The 24,493-nt window shown below is 41.3% G+C and overlaps 1 protein-coding gene across 1 annotated transcript in view; it reads right to left on the bottom strand.

The window, feature by feature from the left end:
- The window catches only part of LOC150085783 (cytochrome P450 3A6-like), a 75,754-nt gene extending 57,224 nt beyond the window's left edge, over positions 1-18,530 (bottom strand). Inside the window, exons 1-2 of the mRNA XM_090374691.1 lie at positions 18,391-18,530; positions 859-955 (exon numbers count right to left, since the gene is read on the bottom strand). Of these exons, the coding sequence (XP_090230817.1) occupies positions 859-955; positions 18,391-18,530 (237 nt within the window). The remainder of the gene's footprint in view (positions 1-858; positions 956-18,390) is intronic.
- Positions 18,531-24,493: the final 5,963 nt, after the last annotated feature.

The raw sequence follows: 24,493 nt of genomic DNA, 5'->3' as shown, positions 1-24,493 counted from the left end.
TATAATGCTAAATTATCAAATTAATTATTAATCTTTATAACGTAAAGTACACTACTTCCATTCATTTTATACATTACTTGAACAATTATTCTGCGACCATTTCTGGGAATGATTCTGCTGAAAACCATCGCATATTAATTATCAAGATATTCATTGAACTTCTGAATCGCTCTCTGAAGGGACAGAAGTACTTCTGATTATTGACCCTAAAAGGTTTTAATATCACCTGCGAAAGGCAAGACCTTCAGTGTTTTGTACTTTCAAATAAAAGTGCAGAACACTGGAGGACTCCTCTCTTTCAGAAAGGATCTAGGATTCAAAAATTTGCCAACCCACTAAGAATACCCTTTCGAATACCATAATATGAAGGATGTTCTAAAGGTAGTGACGACACTTCCGTTTACTGGCATTCGTAAGCTGGAATCAGGTGTTACAGGCTGTGTATAAAAGTAGTTTTGTAACTTCAAGGTTATAGGACAGTTGCTTCGTGGATAGAAGAGCGTAAGTGCATGTTGCTGATGCTCTGAGGGATCCACATGTCCTGAATCCCCCATGAGCGACAAAGCGAAAATAGAGAATCACCAAAATCCCTCAATGCGAAGAATAGAAAAAAAATATGCAAATCTTCAGAAGAATCTCACCTCAAAAAGAGAAAAAAAAGATCCTGGAACACCAAGCAGAGAGAAGAAGATGGCCAGTGCTACCAGCAAAAATCCCACTCAACGAGGTCGACATTGTGAATTTTATTATGTAATACTATTAACACAACAAAATTAACTTAAACAAATCACATGCTTTTTTTCACATTTAATTAAATTAAATTAAATATGCAAAAATTATTTTTACAAAATTACCAACCTTTTTTGTTATCTCGAGCATGTTCCCAAATAAGAAACTTGGTTCTGGTCCAGGGATACCTAGTTCTCTAAACACAGATAATTTCTTTCTTCTCCAACTGTAACAAAATAACAAGATTTAAAAAAAAAAATCTTCTTTATTGGTAAATTTCAACAAATATTCTTTTAAAAAAGTTTTAAATTGAAAAAGGAAGTCTCATTTTGCTTGTTGATCCAATCCCTATTATATTAAACACCGACAAGACTCCTTAATCTTTAAATCAATGCACTCACATCAAAAGATGAAAGCAGAAATGCAATCAGCAAGCCCTAACTTTGAAAAATGAGTTTTTCATTACCTCCAAAAGCGACGTTCTGTTACTAATGCTTTTGCAGCTATCTCGACGATCACTCTCACTTATGAACCAAACCATTGGAGTTTACTACAGATTGGCAAACTTAGCTGCTACAAAATGCTACTTGGTGCGCGTAACAAAATGGCATGGTATCAAAAGTTAGGGAACAAACACAGAAATGTATATAAATGAAAACCTCTTCATTAAATCATGGCCCTTGCAGGTAGCAAGTAAATATAATCAATGTCGTCCCGACAATAGTGGAAAATGCCCGGTTCGAATCCCATCAACGACGCGAGGGTTTATAGGTTTTTTGTTTTACAGCAATAGCAGAGTTATTCAGCCGTAGGCGAAGGTTGCATGGGTTTTCTCCAGAAAACCCATGTCAGTCAGTTGCTTCATTAACCAAAGAATACACACAACTTACAGACATAAACTGTCGCCTCATAGCCTTAGTTGTTTTGGCACTTAAAAAATCTACGTTAGATCATGACAAAAAGATAGGGAGGCATTTGTTTTAATGTTTTAATAATGCAGAAAGACTAAAAGTTTCATTTGAAATTTCATTATGCAAATTAATTTATAGGCAGCCCAAAATGGCACGTGAATAGTTCATTGAACTACTGTATACCCTAATAAGGTGGACGAACTCCAAAGTCTTTTTCCCAGCATAAATAGCCCGCGTTGCATACTGGCTATTTATGCTGAGAAAGACTAATCAATGCTGGACGAATGACTTCTCATTCTTGAATAAGGGCTGATGCAAGCTCAGTGAGGTTTCTGAGATGGAGGCGGGGCTTGATATGAATCTCAACTCACCTCTCCGCCTAAATCATTCCAGGTATACTCTATTTGGTTGAGTTCCGGGTGTGCGCTCTCTCTCTTCCCCTACGGAGTTGAACTTTCGTTCTGGTGCCGTCCTACATAAGATACTATACATGTCTCTCTTCCCCTGTCACTAGGAAAGATTGGTCCAGATTTCCTTTCAAGGAAATCTGGACCAATGAAACGAAAATCTGGACCAACTGCTCCTGCAATAGGGCAACATATTTCATCTGGATGTTTTACAGCCATGAGAGTTACTTGCTAGCACTCACAAGACTTGGGCTCCTAATTAGGGTGCTGCATTTTCGTTCACTAAGAAGAGTACACGTATATTTCTGGCTCACCTCCTTTTGGCTTGGCCCGCTATTAGGAAGCAACCTTCCCAGTACGTGTGATTGTCAAACAAGAACTGGTAAGGTGATGCTCATTTTTTTTTAAATTATTTATCGTAGGGTATAAATTATCGTGGTGCACAATTGTTTATTTATTGATAAATATCGCCCGCGAAGAAAACGTCTCATTTAAACACTATAATAATATCAAATATATTCCAGTTTCTTATAGCCTAATACATCGCCGGTCTGCCACTCGAGAGGTGTGGTTCAATTCCCGTCGACTAAATGAATTTCCAAAGTCCTCTTCAACAGTTAGTTAATCTAAAGAGAAATGAGTAGGGTTCCTCTCCATGAGTCATCCCTCATAATTTTTTCCAGCGTGAGAGCTGTAAACTTTGGTAATGCAATGATTGTGTTGGAGCAAACTACAATTCTTTACCTGTGTCAATTCGCTGCCTTAATTTCATGTGATATATTTTAGGCCACTTGGTCATGTCTATAAGTGTACGCCTTCTGGGTGATAACCCTGCACTCCGCAGTGTTGTGATGGATTGTTTGCAGGGTACAGGTGGCATCATAAACATGACTCATCTGTGCCTACGGACAAATCACACATATCGGGGGTTCCCTACGGAGTCCTTGGCGATGTATTTTCTGAAGTTCCAGGTGTTAATTACCTGGTCTCGGATGGCGAGCATGAATCGTTCAGTCTTGTATAAGAAACTCCCGCTCATGATCCATGCGTTCGAAGCTAACTTATCTACGTGGTCTTGATTGGAGATTTAGTGTCTGCCGTGGAGTTTTCCTCCTGGCACTCTCTCCCTGTATCGGCAAAATCTCTTGATGAGAGAGAAGTTTCTGCTTGATGGGTTCCACGTATTTTTCAATTCTCCGACCATAAGTTTCCGGTTTGCTGTGGATATTCTCTTTTTTCAAGATGGTCTTGACTTTTCCGATCAGCTTCTTAATTCCGTGACCACGTTAGTACTGGGTCAGTTTGCCTATCTTTACTCTTAGCTCTTCTCCATTCCCAGGCCGCTGGTTCCCCGTCTTTCCGTTTTGCTCTCTGGTTTCTGTTCCTCCTGTCCTGGGGGCTGCTACAGTTGCACAGTAAATGGCTTTGCGGATAGTATATATTTCAGGTAATTATTATTATTATAAAAAAATAAAGTTACTCCTTTATGGGATTTTTCCTACCCAGTGACGAGTACTGGTACCAAGCACATGGGGGAGGGGGGTGATTGTATCCAATTACTATTATTGTTATTGGTCGAGAAACTCACTCACTATTCTGCAGGTGGTCAGGATTGCTGCTTACTGGAGTTCCATCTAAAATGTTCTCTGGGAGGCCATAATACCATAATTCTTCGGTATTATGCCGGTTATTGACACGGTCATCGGGATGGCCGTTTTTGTTCCATATGCCACATTTCTTTGACTTCTTGTCTTAGGTCTTAATACTTTCTGATTTTTTCCTCTTATGTATTCTTGAGGTTGCTGATATTGGGCACCTCTTTCTCGATCAGGTAAGTAGCCATTTCGTTATTATGGTACAGTCCCAGTTTACTTTCTGAATAGGAGTCTGTAGTACGGCCTGAAGCTCGTTCTTGTAATACGGTAAACTTTTTGTTCAGCTGGTGTTTTCAAGCTAGCTTCGATGTACTATCCTGGCGACCTGGTGGTGTCTATGAGTGTACTTCGTCTGGGCGATCACTCTGCAACCTGTTGTGCTGTGTTGGATTGGTTCTGAGCACAGGTGGCATTGTCGACAGTCTAACAGCAGAATACCCCAAGAAGAAAGGTCCATCAATTCTTATTTTTGACTTGGACCGGGAAATTACTCAAGACAGCATCGCTGACGAAATTTTACACAGGAACATTCGAGACTCGACCCAAGAAAAAAGAGACAAGGAGCACATAAAACCAAAATACTGCACCAAGTCAAAGTCTCCCAACCTTTGCAATTGGGTAGTGGATCTCTCTCCACAAGCGTGGAACCAGCTAAAACTTCAAGACAGGATCTTTATTGGTTGGAGCAGCCACCGCTTCAAGGAACATGTGGCTGTTCCTAAATGCTTCAGATGCTGTCGTTTTGGGCACACCACCCACACATGCACACAGACGGATCCTACCTGTGGGCATTGTTCCCAAAAAGGGCATCATTATAGCAGCTGCCCAAACAAATCATCTGCTCCGACGTGCGCAAACTGCAAAGCAGTAAAACTGGATGCATCCCATTCAATCAGGGACAACAAATGTCCTATTTACATCAAGGCAAAGCGAAACCAACAACTGAAGACCGACTATGGTAGCGAGGCCTAAGCTATTCAATAACAGTGTTATTAAATTTATACAACTTAATGCTCAGCGAGCACGTGCAGTAGCAGCGGAAATAAGAAAAAAGGCAGATGAAGAAAACATTGATATATTACTACTGCAAGAACCATACACCCACTCCAAGAAAGTTAGAGGCTATCCTCTCACATATAAAATAATTCAAGCAGAAGAAGATACTCCCTGGGCTGCCATAGTCATCCGGAATCCAAACATAATGGTCACCAAAATCTCTTCTCTCTGCACAGGTTGGGCAGTGTGTGCCCATGTAATTGGCCCCTTAGGTGCCTTCTATTTAATATCACTCTATTGTAGACCCAGTCAAAACATCGGCCCAGCTATTGACTACCTAAGAACTGTTACCACTACTCTACCTAACGCTAAAATCATCCTGGGGGCAGATGTTAACTGCCGTTCTCCTGCTTGGCACAGCCTCACAGCTGACCGACCTGGTTGCCATAATGGGCGGCTTTTGGAAGACTTTCTAGCCACCTCACCATTTAATATAATAAACAGGCCCAATAACCTCCCAACATTCTCCAGTACTATGTGGGAGTCTACAATAGACATAACAATTGCTACAAGATCAATCTCAAGTAAGGTGTCGGGGTGGCAGGTAAATGAAGCCTGGACCACCTCCGACCATAGAGCAATTACATACAGCCTCACAAGAAATATAGAATCAACTCCTACTCCGCACTACGATATCAACCGCTATGCCATCAGCAAAGCTAATTGGGAGCTGTTCACCACTTCTCTCCAGTCAACAATCATGGATCACCCTTCTGATATCCTCTCCCTGAATCCCGAGCAGCATCAACAGCTTGTAACTAACATCATCACCCTCTCCTGCAATCAATCTATGCCCAAGAAAAAACCTCTTCCAAGTGCTGTACCATGGTGGTCTCAGGAACTCGAACGTCTACGCTGGACTGTTCATAACAAGAGGAAAGCTTTTCAGAGAGCTCGCACCTCTTGGCCAGCTACTGATGTAGAAGCCCTTCGTGAAGACTACAAGAGGACCAGGAACCAATACACTTCCATGATCAGGCAGCGAAAAAGAACTACATGGGAGCGGCTGGTTACCACCACTGGTAACTCGGACCCTTGGGGAGTGGTGTACCGAGTTACTACCAACAAATTGCCAAGAGGAGAAGTAGTCCATTCCACAATAACACCACAAGGAATCATGACAACGTCATGGGAGCAATCCATGATGAATATCTTGGATACTCTCTTTATCAGCGACGCCGATCATCTCACAACACAACAGCAGCAAATTTGCCTAGATAACGACAATTACCACATTGACTCTGTGGAGGAAGAATTTAACACTGAAGAACTGCAGCAAGCCCTTGGCAAAATGAAGGATAAAAAATCCCCAGGACTAGATCGCATTGAACCAGAAATACTAAAAAAGGTCGCCCAGATAAATCCCCAATTTCTGCTTAACCTGTTCAATAAATGCCTAACCCAGGGATCCTTCCCAGAAAGCTGGAAAATAGCTGAATTAAAGTTAATACTGAAAAATCCATCGAAGCCTCCAGAACAGCCTAACTCATACCGACCCATTGCCCTCTTGTCCACATTGAGCAAACTACTTGAACGCCTCCTCCATACCAGACTCCTAACACACTACACAGAAGCTGGCCTACAATCCAATTCACAGTATGGATTTCGCCCAGGACGTTGCACAGAGGATGCTCTCTACCAAATAACCCAAGCTGCAGCCAACACTAATTACAAGTACTTTCTCCTCATAACCATTGACTTTGCCGGGGCCTTTGACATGCTCTGGTGGCCAAGCATTCTTCGCAGGCTAAGATTGGCACGCATACCAGCCAACTTATACAGGTGTATAGAAAGTTACCTTTCCAACAGAAAGATCACCATCTCCTCACCATACCAGAAGCTCACCAAATCTATCTACAGAGGCTGCCCACAGGGTTCGGTCCTCGGCCCGTTCCTCTGGAACATCGTCCTTGATGAGTTACTTGGTCTGGATCTGGGCCCTGTTACTATCCAAGCATTCGCAGATGATATTACCATCTCCATCGCAGCGGACACCAGAGCAGCTCTCGAGGCCGCTGGAAATCAGGCACTACAGATCTTACAGGACTGGGCAACTCTACACAAGCTCCGGATTTCTCCACAGAAGACACAATCCATACTTCTCAAAGGCACCCTACAAATATCAAGGCCACCTCAGATCAAGGTACAAGGAAAAACCATCAAGCTGGTAACTTCCCTAAAACACCTGGGTATCATCCTGGATTCAAAGCTCTCCTTCTTCCCGCACCTCTCATACCTTCAAGTAAAAATCAGAAGTTATGCAGCCTTAATCGTCCGAGTAAGCAGGTGTCACTGGGGTCTGAACCGGAGAACACTCAAACTCCTGTATAACACTATATTCCTCCCTGTTATTACATACGGATCCGGGATTTGGTACCATAGAGCAATAATTGTTCGCAATAAATGCAAACTGGAAACAATTCAGCGAAGTATACTGCTTGCCATTACAAGGGCCTGTTGCACAGTAAGTTCTCCGGCCCTACAGGTTCTTGCAGGTGTCCTCCCCCTTGACTTGGAGGTTATCCGTCGAGGATTGCACTACTGCCTGTCGCGGGGAATCCCAGCTACCATCTTTGGACATACCATCGACACCCGCACTGACTGCAAGCAAGAAAAGAAAAAACTAGCTGCCATGCTACTACAAATCTGGCAGACAAGATGGGAGGAGACGGACAAGGGTCTGATAACTAAGAAATTCATCCCGGATGTCAAACTAGTTTATCCAAAGCCGCCGCCTTGGTTCTCTCCTGGCCTCTACTGTACATATATTATAACTGGACACGGCTCTATAAATCATAAGTTGACTACCTTGGGAATCATCAATAATCCCTACTGTACATGTGGAGAAATTGAAGATTGGGACCATCTTCTTTATAACTGCCCAATTTATAACGATCTTCGAGGAACACTGTACACCAGGCTACAACACATACCTCAAGGACAGGAGCACCTGCTAATTTCTGAAGAACAATATTATAAATCATTAACGGAGTATGCACAGAATCTCTTTTCTAGGCGCAGGACTCTACAACCAACTCAAGCCAGGGTAGAAACCTGTAAAGGACTTACTCAAACTTGAAGTACAAAATCTGTACTTGACTGTTTTACCAGCATCGACTTGCTAACCCTGGAACATCCAAAGTAGGATTACCTGCTAACTTTTCATATGGTTTTGTAGGCTCCAGTGGTCTTGACCACTCCACTGCAAAATATAAGTCACACTCAGCACTCTCGCTGAGTGGTTTTTCTACCCTTCTGGAGTTAACCCCTCCCCCTTTTCTCCTGGTGGGGCATATGCTCCACTGTCAATTTACGGGATGCCCTTACCTACATCCCCTTACTCTTACTTTCATCCCCCATCTTCTTCCGTACACCCTGTACTGCCGCACTCTACCTTATTTTTTATTTATTTTTATTATTTATTTATTTATTTTTTTTATTTTTTATTTATTATTTTTTTATTTTATTTATTTATTTTTTTTTTATTTTTTATTTTTTTTTTATTTATTTTTATTTATTTATTTTTTTATTATTATTTTTTTTATTATTATTTTTTTATTTTATTTATTTATTTATTTTTTATTTATTTTATTATTATTTTTATTATCATCGATTTTTTTTTTTTTTTATTTATTTGTTATTATTATTTTTTTTTATTTTTATATTTTATTATTATTTTTTTATTTACTTTTTTATTTTATTTTATTTTTATTGTTTATTATTATTATTATTTTTTATTATTATTATTTTTTTATTATTATTATTTTTTTTTTTTTTAATTGGTCTCCGTTCAGGAAGCTCAGGCGACCCTGACGGAGACCTGCCAGAGAATAATGGGCAGCCTGGCTACCTCCTAGTGGTGTGTGCGGGCAACGTGGGGTTCCACCAGGGGCCCTGCGGCCAAATGCCAGGACACACAACAGAACCCAACACAAAACTACACACTCAACACACTACACTTTTTCTGGCATTTACAGTGTTCTGTATTTCTTCACAGTGTACATATGGCGCAGATGTGGGAAACCACAGGTGGCGCCCGACCCTAACACTATGCACACTATGGCATTGTCGACATGTGTTATCTGTTACTCCGGGGTCCTTGGCGATGTATTTTCTGTAGTTCATGGTGTCTGCGTGGTAGCACAGTGGTATCGTCTTTGTCGGTCTCAGGTGTAGATAGCAAGGTTTCCCCGTCGGAACACGAGGTGTTTCGTCCAGCAAAACAGGCAAATCAACCAGAGAACACAAGCAATTTTACAGACACAATACACATGGTTATATGAAATAACTTTCCGGGTGACCCTAATGTACTAGTTTCAGGGGGCAGGTGGCATCATCGTATGTCCCTACGGACAGATGACACACGGGGTTCCCAACGAGGTCCTTGGCAATGCATTTTCTATAGTTCCTGGAGTTGAATACCTGGTCTTGGATGGAGAGCATGAATCCTTCAGTCTCAGGAAAGAGCACCCCACTCGTGAGCCATGCATTAGAAACCATTTTATCTGTAGTCATTGTAGTGTCTTCCGTGGAGTGTCATCTTTCCCAATCTTTCTAGCTTCCGTCTGGGCGAGAGGGTCTTGTCACTTAGGTTGAGTGTGGGATGACGCTTCTCTACCTTCATTATGGCCTGATAGAGTGGCGCTGTGGTTTTCTGAAAGTGAACTTCATGTTCTCAATCGCTTTCTTCTGTTGCTAGATGAGGTCTATCAATCCCCTTCCTCCTTATTTCCAAACTATGGGCAGGCTCTCAGCTGTCTTCTCATGGTGTTGGTGACTTTTGGCCTTTACTCTCCTTGTCTTTCTCAAAATATCTTCCAGCTCGGTGTTAGTTTATTCTGTGATCCCGAAGGAGTATTTTAGCACTGGACTGCAAAGATGTTTATGGCTTTAACAGTGTTCCCGCCGTTCAGTTTTGCTTTGAGCAGGCTTCTTAGAATCTAATGGTATTTGTCAGTCGGTGTGTCTTGATCTGGTATTCTAAATGGTGAGCCTCCATCATCCCAAGATATTTGTAGGCCTCTCCTCTGTCATGGCTTCAGTCTTCACTGGTCTTCAACTGGTAGTTACGGATGATTTGATTTCCCTGGTGTAATCCATTGGTCTTCCATTTTTTAGGCTAAATTGCATCCTAATGTCAATGCTGAACTCTTCGAGGATCCGGAGTAACTATTGGAATTGATTCTAGGTTGCCGCATACAGTTTGATTAAACCATTTACATTAGGTGAGAGAGAGGGTGTCCAGGTTCTTCCTTCAGGATATATCCGTACTTGAGTTGGTTGAATGCTGGACAAAAGCACAGTGGCTAAGGGCATCTCCTCGGAGATTCCTCTTCTGGTGGAGATCAAATTACAGTATTTTAAAAAATTATTATATTAGGGTTACCCGTAATTGATTACATAAACCCGTATTTGTGTCTATAAATTGCGTGTGTTCTCTGATCGATTTGCCTGTTTTGCTGGACGAAAACACCTTGCTATATACGCCTTAAACCAACTAACTCAGTCAAGGAGTGAAAAAAGGCCATTAAAGTTCCTCGCATTATCGGCGGGATTCGAACCCAGACCTTTTCCATTGTGCAAAATGGTCTGGGTTCGAATCATGCTGGTAATCTAGTGTCGTAACCGCTGCGCCATCGCGCCCATTTTTTTTATTATTATTATTGTTGTATAATAAATTAGGTTTAAGTCGATACCATATCAGTATATGAACAAAAAGAATTTTAAAAATTGATTACTCACATTACCCATAGAGTAATAAGAATAACGAAAAGGCACCACGTTATAGTCCAAAGCATTGCGGCGAATAAAACTGCTGGTTAGTTCCAGTGAATGTCAATAATATCGAATCGGAATAGTGCAGCTTTCTTTTAGTTGCTTATCATACAAACACTTATTCGCAGTGATATATAAGCGACAAACGTTTAAAATCTGCAAGTCACGACAGGAAAGGACGTTTATGGTGACGATGAGAGGCAACACAGATTACATCATTCGTTAAATTTCTTGTACCGTCTTCCGTTTCACACAGTAAAATGATTCCCATCGTTGGCCAATATGATTTTTACACCCACTAATATTATCGGCTATTTGCAGTCAATATTTATACGTATATTTTGAAAATTATTCTTAAAATTTCACATCTCGGCACAGTTTCTGCAGATGTTTGTGTTTAGCCACAAGACGTATATTTTACAACAACCCAGAGAAGTAGAAACGATACCGATTTGGCGAGTTAACAGAAAATAATAAAGTTTACATGTGCTCATAGATGGCAGTAATGATAGGGAAGTTAACATGTTCAACCTTAACTATCTGCTTCCCACTAATAAAATAAATAACTAAATTAAAATAAATAAATATATACATAAAAATAAATAAGAAAAATAAAAAATATAAAAATTAGTAATAAAAATAAAGAGATTTCCCAAATCTAGATTCCCAACTCTTGTTTCCCTTTTGAGGATAGGTTGGCATGTATAGTATCTTATGTAGGGCAGCACCAGAACGTTACTTCAACCCCTCCTTAGTTGAACTGTGATGTCAGAGGATTCTACAAATATGTATAATGCTATGTTAGTGCAGTATGTCTGTTATTATCTTTATTATTATTTATTATTTTTTTTTTGGTTCTGGTCACTTTGCCACCACCAACAAGGAAACACCTGGAAAGTCAGCTCATGCACTGTACACCAAGGGAAGATGGACCACAGAAACCTGTCCTCAAAAGGGCTAACAAAAATTAATAGGCTATCACGCTTGATAGGATAGCAAAAGAAAGAGAAAGGAAGAAAAAGAAAAGAGGCAAAGAAGAAATATAAATTGCGCTCAGAGCCAGCTCAGCTAATATAATGGCAATGAACAGTGGTAATCGTAAGATGCAGTGGAGGGCGTCACAGGAGGGCTAATTTCAGGCGCAGGAACAGACGCAGCAGATGACATCAGTAGTGCATGTCATCTGGAAAAGGCTGATCCGCAAGATTTGTAATTGGCCGAAGACATCTTTGGATTGTAGAAGTGCAGCGTCATGACCAGGAGAGAAGAGATTGCAGGAAGTAGCCAGCGGATGGTGGTCTTGGCGGTACGGACAATGATATAGGACATGTTCCCAGTTACGTGTTCCTGAGAATAAACTAGGTGAAAACCATTTTGCACGGAACAGTGTAAAATAAAAATTTAAGGAATGAATTTGGAGGTAACAATGTAACAGACCAGCAATCTGCCATTGCTGAAATAATAGGTTCCAGCAGCGTTTTTGCTCGGTCCAGATATTTAGTGGATCAATGGTAATGACAGAATATGAACTACCAACTGAAGTTTCGTGTCGGATATAGAAGTAGAGTCTCCTGTAAGCAAGATACATTAACCACCTGTAAAGCAGGTGTGGGATCGGTTCGGCAAGCTGACAAGACAAGTAATTGTCTTGTCAACATAATAGATACAGCAGTGTGCATTATCTATTATCAATTCTGATACGAGGTCCGTGGCCTTGACGGAACAATTGCAACTTCACTTAAATCTATGTACATTGTACAGTATTCATTTAGTTGCAATAAAGATTGTGTGTGTGTGTAACATGCTTCTTTGTATAGAGAAAATCATCTTTCCGATGACAATCTTACTGCAGAACCAAAATCACGCTCCAGGGTTGAACAAATAGGCAAGAATACCGCTTTATAAAAAATTTTAGTAAAGTTCTTTAATTATGGCCCCAGAAGTGTTTTGAAATTCATAGCAACATGAATTATACTTAACTTTTTCATAAACATGGAGAACATGCCGTTAAAAATTTCATTTGCGATTTGACGTGTAACCTAAAATTTTAAGGAAGCTGACCGTGGAAAGTGATTGATCAAGCAATTTGATGACAGGAGGACGTGAAATATCAAGCTCGTCTTTCAAATACAAAAGTTGTTTTCTCAGAGGAGGTGGATAATTTTTTACAGGCAGCCAAGGAGCAATGATCAGTCATAGCAGAATTAGCTGTCAGCTTGGGGCCACAGAAGAAAAGAATTTCAGTATTCATGAAGAATTTGTTCTGGTTCACAATTCTGGCTCCCCACACACCGCTGTGCCCAAATGGGACGCTCACTACTCGGCAAGCAATAAATGCGCTCGGGAGAGAGACGCCAGGGCTACCCAGACACTATACCCGTTGCGCTGAATCCTGTCCCTCGGACCACGAGGGTAAGGACATGGCATTGAGTGGGTTGACCCTCGCGGGCGAACCCACAAGCCGATTGATCCTGGCCGATCCATCCAGGACCATCCGTCTTGTCGAAACAGGGGAAAAGTGGTGTGTTGAAGCTGGCCCCCTCAACCACCAGGATCCCTCTTTCCGAATTTCCACGAGTCGCAGCGCATGGCAAACACCCCAGATTCCTATGTTATTAGCCTGGAACCTAGAATGTCGGCGTTGGATCCCAGTGATGCTAATCTGGGGGATCAGCCGCGTCACTGGGAGGCCCTCTCACCACGTACAGGTACCCACGTTCAGAGTACTCAAAAGAAGAATTTTAAAAATGTCAAAGTTAAATTCTTAAGGCTAGCTAGAAAAAAAGGGTGTAATCCTTGAGACAGCATCTAAGAACGATATTATATCAATATAATAAGAATTTATACTTTGGATTTTCACTTGAAGAAATAAAACAGGAAACGCTTTTACATTTAAAACAAATACAAGTTCATCGAATTTAGAAAACTGGGTTTTAAGTTGTACTCTTCGTATTTTTAAACACCATGTTGGTTTGAGACTGAGTGATCACAGGGTAATCAAATTCAACCCAACGGTACCTCTAAACTGTTTAATAATCATTTTATTTTGCCCAAGCTCATATACTTTCTATTAGGAATATGAAATGGGAACATTTTGAGGCCACTATTAAAGATTTTTCGCCAGAACATACTGATATTTTGACTTCATTTTCTGCCACTCACCTTGCTTCCTTTATATAGGATTCTCTAATCAAGGCTACTCGTAAGCGTACTAAAAAGAAAATTATAACACCGAAATATTGCCCCTGGTGGGAATCAAGATTTAACCATCCTTCGTAAAGAAGTTCGTAGTGCTCGAAGCAAATAACAACATTTAACACACCGGTTGCAAGAAACTGAGTATTTAAAAAAATATATATCGCAACCTTAAAAAGCTTATGTCAAAAATATTTCGATCCATAAGCCAGAATCTTAGACAAATGTAATATTATCTATTGGAAACTCCAACTCATGAGCTTGAGTTCATTCTTTGCTATGTAAAGGAGATCACATGGTGTAACACCGCGTCCGTCAGATCGTCTAAGTTCGTTGGTTGCCATCATGAATGGAGTCGCACAAATTCTCTCTAAACGTTCTGAATTGTCCAAGATAAATGCTGGGATAGGGCAGTTCCTGTGTGCTCGTCAAACAGTATGCTCTACGGTTCTTTAGTTTCTCCTGGGGCGATTCTAAGATATTTATCCTCGCTCCACAACAACATTTGCTGTTGCGCAATGAGACTTTCCTCGATGGGAACCGCTTCGCTTTTGTCTTCTTTAGCCAAATTAATCTCCGTGTGACCGTCACCAAAGGATGACTGATCTACCGTGATTTAATACAATCGATTGAGGCATGTTGACCAAATATTGAAGCCTCGCTTTAACCACTCGCTTTCTTACTAACCCGATCAAATTGCTGGACTTGTGTATTTTCTTGCGCTTTACATGCACGTTTATACAATGATCGTCATCATTGTATAAACGTGCTTTGCACAGTGCACGAACAGGCACATTGAGCACTTGGCCCAGAATTCCATATTGTCCGTATGTGTGTCCCAGGCGCCTTATTTGCACGAACGGTAAGAGAGGAAAATTAAGGCTCTCTGTCACTAAATCCAACTTCGGTAAATGCGATGGAAGTTCTGGGTAGACAAAGCCGTTCGACTTAGATGGTGCTGGAATGGTATTGTTCTTAAGCGATCCTCTGCAGCTATTACACACAAGATCCTGTCGACATCAAAGTCGGGAAATGCAATGTGCATCAATGGTGTATCTTTAGCAGCTGGTTTCTTTGTGTCGTTTTCGAACCATGGATGATCGCAAATGTAGCATACAGAACAGAAATCGTTTTTCATAAATATCCTTTCAAACTCTCGATGGGCGTTCTTATGTAAGTAGTCTGTGTAAATAAAAGGAACTTGATCATTTAAACTCATCTGCTCCTCAATTGCAGAAATGTTCCATTGTACATAATTAATACTCACTTCGGGTACATCATTGTTAGATGGAGCGGCATTACTGGTTGAAACCACTGCTAAATCAGACTCTTGGTTTTCTGTTTGTCCTTTACGCAATCTCGATAGTCTTTGTCGTTCTCTCGCACTCATTGCTACCTCCGTCTTCAGTTTCTTAGGTTGGCTTGCTCGATACTCTCAACAAAGCTCTGCATTTGACTTCAGCATTGTTGAACACTCAGATCGCAGAATTAAATAAACATTTAAAGATTATAATTAAAGATTAATAAAATTAAAGATTAGTGACCCATTAAAATTGGTCACTGTGTCCAATAAAAGTTTGCAAGTCATATATAAAAATATAAAATGATCATAAGAGTAAAAGTGATATATAAATACAGTTAAAAGTATACATAATAAAAGGGGTATATTTTAAATAAAAGGAAACAAGGGAATTAATTTGAAATAGGAAATACGAACCGACACGTGGTTGTTGTCAGATAGTATATCACTGAGTGTATAGGGGACAGTTAGATGGTTAAAAGCTGTGAACTATATGCCCCATTCATGTCTGAAATGTGGACATTCGGTTAAAATATGTTTAATTGTTAAAAAGGTATCGCAATCCTCGCACATAGGAAGGTCATCCGCCCTCAGCAGAAAAGAGTGTGAAAGATGGCCATGTCCTATGCGGAGGCGAGCAAGAACAACTTCTCTATGGTTCCTGCACAGACTACACTGCAATGTTTGGATTACAGGCTTACTCTGATACAACTTGTTATTGGCCTGTCCATGCCATGATTGCTGCCATTGGGAATGTAGTACGTTTCATATCACTTGCCTGTAGTCTGTATATGGAACCATCAAGCTGCTATTTCTTTTGGATTGTGCTAATCTGGCTGCAGTATCTACCAGATCATAACCCCTGATCCCAATGTGGCTCGCGATTCAGCAGAAGCAGATGTCAAATGTAGATTCAGTATGAGAATGCAACATCTGGTGAACCCTGAACAGGACTAGATGAGGATCGTATCTCATCATTAATACAGCCTGCAATGCACTTAAAGAATCTGCGTATACAACTTTGATAATTATTAGTTTTTATGTGGTACAAATCTAGCTCTGTGGCATACAACTCAGCTGTTTATGTACTGTAGTCGAAGGGAATCTTCTTAGATATTGTGCAGCGTAGAAGACCGCAGCTGATCCTAAGATAACTCTGACCTCGAACCATCCGTAAAGGCGGGCAGGAAATCAGAGTAGGATGGTCGATGGGTAGCACAGAGTTGTAGATAGACAGAAGGTGGCGTGACTGACTTTCTCCCCTTAATGATGGAAAAAAAAGTTGATTGATGGAAAGTGGGCATGCCAGGGTGGAAGTGGTTGCTTGGTGTCTGGGCAACATTGTCTACCGTGATGTTAAGTTCTCTGAGCAGCTCTTGGACACGAATACCAAAGGGACGGTTAGCAGTCTGACAGCTGTTATAGAGATTTTCCCATTGTGATTGGAAAACGGATGTCCACCTAGGGTTGTGTGGCAGGTGCTTCAGTTTAAAAATATGTTTGAGCGACAATTGCTTTCGTCGAAGCGACAAAGGTGGTTCATTTGCTTCGACATACAAACACTGGACAGTGAATATTCTAAATGCTCCGTTGCAGTGCGGATCGCTTGATGGAGAATTGGGTCTAATCACCGCAGTAAAATAGAACGGTCTGCTCCACCGGTTATTAGAGGAGATGGAACGCAAGAGATTCAGTCCCCCTTGTGCACTTTGTCCGTAGTTGATGGGTGCGGTAAAAATGTGAATTTACTATCAAATATAAGCCCCAAGAATTTGACTCGGGTGCTACTGGAATGATATTTTATCTAAGTTTGAGTTCTGGCTCAGGATGAAGGTTCCGTTTGCGACAAAAGTGTACGCAAACGGTCTTCTGAGACGAGAACCTGAAAACATTACTCATTGGCTAAGACTTGACATGGTCAACGGCGTTTTGCAATTGCTTTCCGATAACCCTTATGTTGCACGACAAAAAAAAAATGCTAAAGTCATCAACGAAGAAGCCACTGTTTACAGTTGGAGGAAGTTGTTCAGTAATGGAATTAACTTTGATAGCAAAAGGCGTAACACTAAAAACTGACCCTTCGGGTACGACTTCTTGGCAGAAAGGTCGAGAGAGAGAGAGAGAGAGAGAGAGAGAGAGAGAGAGAGAGAGAGAACCCCACACGAACTTGGAATGTGCTATTTAACAAAATAATTTTAATAAAAAGGGCTCTATGACTCCTAAGACCAAGGTTATATATATCTTTTAAATTCCAAATTTCCAAGCCGTGTCATACGCTTTTTCAATACCAAAGAATATCGACACCAGATCGCGAGGTGCTTTCCTCGCGTTTGAGGAAAGCACCTCGGATTGATGTTTTCAATCTTATTAAATGGTCGAGTGTTGACCTGCTTTTGCAGAAGCCACATTGAATTCTGGAAAGGAGGTCATTTGCTTCCAAGTATACCACGTAAGGCGGAAATTGATCATCTTTCCAGGATTTTGCACAGATAGCTTGTCAGAGCAATTGGGAGGTAATTGGTCGAAATTTCAGGATCGTTCTCTGACTTAGTGAAGGCAAGTACTATTGCCTTATGCCAGGAATCCGGAAATTGATCTTCAAGATAGATCCTGTTGTACAGAATGAGCAACTGATCCACAGATTCAACTGAAAGGTGTTTAATCATCTCATAATGGATGTCATCTGGCTCGACGGCACTTGCCTGCGATTGAGATAGTGCAGTTTTCAGTTACAACTGTGTGAAAAGTTGATTGCATGCCTCAGAGTTATTTGAGGACAGCTTCAAATGCTGTTTTTCACCTTTTTGTTTGAACGCCAGAAACTCAGAGGGAGGGAGATGCTTCAGCAAATGTCTCCCTTAGTCTTCACAATTGCACATCCATTATGTTCCAGGATCGATGTAGCTTGCGACTAATATATGTCCTTCGTTTTCCGGACTTTATCCCAGGCGACCTTAGGGATCGTATTCTCCGCGATGGAAGACGAAGCGGATCCGTGATTCTTTGACTCTGACGTCTAATGTAACAGGCTGTGGCGCGTGCACGTTTGAAGGCGATTAGATGATCTGAGGTGAGATAACGACGAAATATCCCTCACACCTTGTTTTGAACCTTTCTTGTTGTTGTGCATTTGTTTATTTTAATTTATTTATTTTAATTATTATTCAACTGGTTATGAATACATAAGGCTGTATACATGGTCTTTTGACCTTGAGAACTAGTGCAAATGGGCCTCGGCCTTGGAGGCACGCTTAGGATGACGCTGTTAATATATGTATGATGTGCATTCGGCATTCCACCATGGTTTTGGAAATACCGGGTCGATATCTTCGGAATTTCTATTACCGCTGCCTAGACAATACTTTGTGATGTAATTCACTGCGTCATTAATCGGCTCTTTGCTCACTTTGGCGATATTAAACGATGAAAGATGTTTGAAGGCATTCCAGTCAGCACACCATCTTTCACCGTGGTATCCTAAACGGGTGGCATGGTCTCCCATTACAAAGTGTGGATATCACGGAGAAGTGATCGCTACCATAAAGGTTGTCTTCAACCTCCCATGTACAAACAGGAAGGAGAGAAGTGGAGCATATATATATATAGATCAATCGGAGTAAATGTATGGGTAGGTATGTGGAATAAGGTACTATGTCCCACATTGAAAAGGGCAAAGTCATTGCCTTCGAGAATACGCTCAGTAGATCGACCCTATCCATTGATATCAACGCTATCCCACAGAGTATGATGTCCATTGAAATCCCCTAGAAGTAGAAAAAGAGAGCGGCAATTGCTTAATGAGATCATCAAGGTCTATTGAGGAATGTCGTTTCCAGATGGAGCAGACAGTTAAGAGGAACCCTACTGTAATGTGAACTCCTACAGCCTCTAAGCTGGTGGTGAGTAGCGCAGCTTGAAAACGAGTATGGTTACCCACAAGAATGACAACTCCTCCCTGGGTAGGTCCATCCGCAGATCTGTGTTTGCCAATAATTGAACAGTTACGCAAGTAAGATCCTCATTTGCTTTTAAATACGTCTCCTGCAATCAAAAGCAAACTGGCTCATGGAGGGCCTTGATATTCACTATTCCTACGGAATTCACGAAATTCCATTGTAACAATTTGAATGTGGCCATTATTTAGAGTTGTTGGGTCCGTCCGGTGGTTTCGGAATGGCTGAGGGCTTTCCTTTTTCAGTCTTAGATTTTTCCTTTTGTAGGAAGTATGGAAGTTATCTGATGTCCATATCTTCGCCCGGAAAAAGTTCCAAGACGGCTTCATTTGTCATCTCTTCTGCTCCCAAAGATGGAACAGTAATTGGTATCGATATGGGAGTGGCAGCTGATTGTGTGTTTATACTGGCTCTTGATTGCTCAATAAGCAGCGTGCAATGGGAGCAAAATATTCTTTTGGTAGGATTGTCATATCAGTTTGAGTCCCAACAGATTGCTTCCCCCAGCCTTCTGACCATAAGTGGAATTGTTACTTATTGGCATTACCAATGTTCTCACCTCCTGATATGGAATATTCAGCTCTGCTTTGTGTCGCTGTATTTGCTTTTCTTGTTTACACCTCAGGCATGACGTTAAGTAGGCAGGGTGCTCGGCATCACAGTTGATACTAGTGGGTTTCGTCGCTGTACATAAATTGCTTTCGTGCTCTTTTGCCCGCAGCGAGCACAGGCAGGCAATCTACAAATGGCCATATTTTTGGCATATAAGACATCACAGGAGACTTGGGATGCATGGCCTTACGTTACAATTTATGTACCCAGAGATGGCGAATTAAACGTAAGGATAAGGTTTCTAGTTGTTACTAACTTCCCATCCTTACGCATGGAAATTCTTTTCACAGCAATCACTCTGTGGCTTCAGTTCGGTGCAGATTTCCTCCTCAGTAACCCGAAGGAGGTCCCACTCTGAGATGACACCTCTTGGTGAATTTAGTGTTCGGTGTGGTGTCACAGTAATTGGTATTCCTCCGAATAATGTTGCTCGGAGTAATGTTGCTCTGATTTGGGAAGAACCTGGTAACGATTCTAACCCCTTCTGTATAAAAAAAAAAAAGTGACATTTTCCACATAGGTTTCTCGGTTTGGGAATGTTTAATCAAAAACTTTAGAATACGACTTAACAGTACCTCGGTTCGGGGTAATTTTTGCTGCATTGATATTTTCTGTTTCTTCGCTTTTGTTTTCTGATGGGGACCGGATTAGGCCAAAAGATATTACTTTTTCAGGATGCATAATGTTTTTTGTATTGGTTCAGTGTCCGGGCTCCCCACTCACCACGGAGCACAAATGGGACGCCCACTACCCAGCAAGCAATAAATGCGCTAGGAATCGGAACGCCAAGGGTATCCAAACACTGACATTACCCAGGGCTACACAGACTGTCCCTCTGACCATGAGGGTAGGGGAATGGCATTGACATGATTTTCCCTGGTCGAGCTATCCAGGACCACCCGTCTTGTCGAAGAAGGGGCCAACATGGTATATTGAAGCTGGGCATCTTAAACCACCAGAATGCCCCTTTCCGAATTTCCACGGGTCGCAGCTCATGGCAAACATGCCGAATTCCGTTGATGTTAGCCTGGAATCTAGGTTGTGGGCGATGGACCTCAGTGATGTTATTCTGGAGGATCAGCAGCGTCACTGGGAGGTCCTTTCACCACATACAGGTGTGCCCACGTCGAGGAGCTATCCAGGTGATCGCCTTCCCGGGGCAAAATTGCCATGAACAACACACACACTTCTGGTTGTTTTATTATGTTTCTATAACATCACAGTGTACGACGGCGAAGCTGAACTAACGTTCTAGGGCCAGAGGCGGATTTAACGGCGATCGCACCGAGCGCGCGCGCCCTGGGCCCCGACTTCTGAAGGGCCCACGCAAAACCAACAAATTTTAGTTGAACATATTAGTTCAAAACTTTGTGATTATTATTATGCTATTATTAATTATATTATATTCAAATTTTGTTGGAAATAAAACATTAATAGTACATAATATTTTTTATTTATTTAAAAAATTGGTTAACATGTATTTTTTTCCCTATCTCTCTCTTTTTTTTTTTTAAGGGGCCCAATATTTTCTTCTGCGCCCTGGGCCTCAACCGACCTTAATCCGCTCCTGTCTAGGGCCGCCGTACATCAGATACTATACATGTTTACATAAACTTAAAAAAAAATAATAAGTTATCCATAGTTTTATATTTATAGACAGAAGAATTCATGTTCAAATTATAAATATAATTTATAAAACGAAGCAGTACTAATCTAAAATATCACAGCGCTTTACACGTCCTTGAATTCCACGTACTCCCACCCACTCATGCTCAAAAAATATTTTCCCAGATTACATTGTACTGATAATGAACGTTTGATAACGGTATTGTGATGGTATGACCTTGTTTCACAGGGTTCGGATTCGGTCCGCTAGTAATAGTGGCATGTGATGCAAGGCCCCAGGCGCCAAGCGACTTCGAGGTCAAGCGTTCAAAATGCGAATATATAGCGATCTTTCCCAGCGATAAAGTTCATTTTAAGTTATATCGTTTTTAACTAGCAGTTTATTTATAATCCAGTTCTATACTTGAAAAATCATAAGTAAGAACAAGAAAGGAAATTCACCTTTCTTTTTCATTACATATATTACTTTATTTTGCTAACCAACTAACTTATCTAACCGCTTGGCTTCCTTGCGGCACTGCTCCTGCCTCCACGTGGCGGGGCCGGAAACTTGGGAGGGAAAGTCAACCCCAGGGCAAAAAGGAGCCTAACATGGACTATGAAAATTACCCAGAGCTTGAGCAGCCCAGGCGCTCATCCAGTACCGTCAGCAATGCTGACCATGAAATTTCTCACGATGTAACAAAGTCTAAACGACTGCGTACAGACACTGACCAACAGGAATGCCCATCATTCCTTATCTTACATAGTCTTTCGGACAAATCTATGAGCACTCTCACCATTTCTTATACAGAAATGTTTGGAAAATATGGCGGGCTCTCCCAAGGTGAGAAGACTCAGATCTGGAGACCTCTTGATAGAAACAGTGAGTCGTGCACATTCTGAGAGACTGTTGAAACTAACGATATTTGGCGGACTACCCATTCAAGTCACCCCTCATGCAACATTAAATACTTCCAAGGGAGTAATTGCAGAGTGGGATCTGATAAATGACGAACTGGCCCAAGAACTCAATCATACAAGCTTTGTTATTGGTTTTTTTTTTTTTTTTTTTTTTAGGAGCATTAGCAACTAAGGCCATATTGCTCCGGGATATGCGGTGGTCATTCCCTGACCTTTCCACGTCCTTCGTATTTGGTGGTGACGGGCTCGAACCCCGGTCTAATCAAGAAGCGTGTGCTACGCACTGCTGCTCCTTCCCACCTGGCTACGGAGGCGCCTATCATACAAGCGAAACGCATCATGATCAGGAAAGATGGAGATCTTGTTCCCACCCGCAACATCATCCTGACATTCGGAATAACTATCTTACCATCCAGTGTCAAAGCCGGCTATCTAAGAACACGTATGCAGCAGCAATGCAAATATATCAAACAACAGCAACACAAACTGAAGTATCAGTTCCCCCAACCACATCGATTGCAGATTGGGCCCGATCTATACTGTCACCATCGATGAAACAGACTCCAAAAGAGCAAAAAGGTAGTAGATAGAGCGAACAACACTCCTGTTACAGTCCCACCAGCTACCCCACATAGACCATCAGATATTTCAAAATCAAAAACCGACTCAGTTCCAAATAGGAAGACAAACAATATCACTTCAATAAATATGTGTATGGCTGATAACAATAACAATACTGACCCAAATGAACCTATCCTAGACCCTCACGCAGAAGATGACATGGATACTGGACGCCCAACCTTTCCAAGAAGAGAGAAAATGAAACTCAATCGCCACAAACAGCCTAGGAATAAAAGACTCAGAATCTTCCTCAAGTAACACAACCAAATAATGCACCAAAACTGTAGAGGAATTCGCAGTAACATTGATGATATCCACGAGTAAATTGATCGTTACCATCCCGTAGGCATCTGCCTACAAGAGAAAAATTTAACACGGCATGAGTCACTCTCAGTTAAGAATTATGCACTCTTTAGAAAAGACAGAACTGCTACAAATAATGCTGAAGGAGAGGTAGCCATACTCAGACTCACGAGTACCTTGCGGATTCATTCCTTTACAAACCTCCATCGAAGCTGTTGCAACACGTATAGTGATTGGTATTACTTTGACAATTGTCTCTATCTACCTATCGCCCAATCACTCCTATACCATCCACGAACTGGAAGATCTTATTCAGCAGTTGGTTGCCAACCCCTATCTGTTTATTGGGAGACTTCAATGGATACCATCCATTGTGGGGTTCTCCCAATGCAGATGGACGAGGACGACTTATCGAACAGCTTGCTGACAGAGAAAATCTGACTATACTAAATACTGGCTTGCCAACTTACATCCATCTCTCTACGGGTAGAACTTCAGCAATAGATCTTTCCATATGCTCTCCGATCCTCTTCCCTAGTATAGAGTGGACGGCCCTCGAAAACCCGCTAAATAGTGATCGCTTTCAGCTAATATGTAAGATTCAAACAGGACATTCCATAATTTCCCAAAACTACGTAAAATGGAAACTTCCCAGAGCAGATTGGGCAAAATTAACTTCTCGAGTGTCCTTTGATCAACAGATCATCGAAACCTGTCCTATTGACACAGCTACCGATCACATCACGAGACAAATATTGGCTGCTGCATGCACTGCGATTCCACAATCAGTGAACAACCCATAGAACCATAAACTATTGGTGGAACGAAGAGTGCAAAGGTGCAAAAAAAGAAAAAACCGAGCATGGAATCTGTTTCGAAAATATTCCACCACCGCCAATCTTATAAACTACAAGAGACTCAGAGCTAAGGCCCGTCACATTAGAAAGAAAGCTAAAAGAGAATCTTGGATTCGATTTGCGAGCTCGATTAATAAAAATACTGATTCAAGAATAATATGGCGGAAAATAAAACAACTAAATGGCAAAGTTCCCCCATTATCCTTCCCACTTCTCAAATGGAATGGGCAGGATCTTTCTTCTCCTACAGATATAGCGAATGCCCTAGGGAGTGTTTTTTTTTTTTTCACAGTTATCTGCCTCAACAGCATATGATCTATCATTCCAGAAGATCAAAGTATTAGCTGAAAAGTCCAAACTGAACTTCAGACCTACGAGTAAATGTTCTTTACCCCATAATCAGCAGCTTACAATGCTTGAACTTCAAGAAGCCATACCTACCTCAAAAAACAGTGCTGCAGGCACCGGCGGAATATATTACATAATGCTCCAACACTTAGATAAAGAATCTGTCTCTTCACTGCTTACGTTTTTCAATCGTATCTTTCTTGAACATTTGTTTTCCCCGTTCCTGGCATCACTCCTATATA

Source organism: Mastigoproctus giganteus, chromosome 5 (genome assembly GCF_048544385.1).
Source record: "Mastigoproctus giganteus isolate SK-2022 chromosome 5, ASM4854438v1, whole genome shotgun sequence".
In the NCBI taxonomy this organism is placed as follows: Eukaryota; Metazoa; Arthropoda; class Arachnida; order Uropygi; family Thelyphonidae; genus Mastigoproctus; species Mastigoproctus giganteus.
Note: the sequence above shows the minus strand (reverse complement) of the source record. Positions and strands in the feature narration are given on the sequence as shown.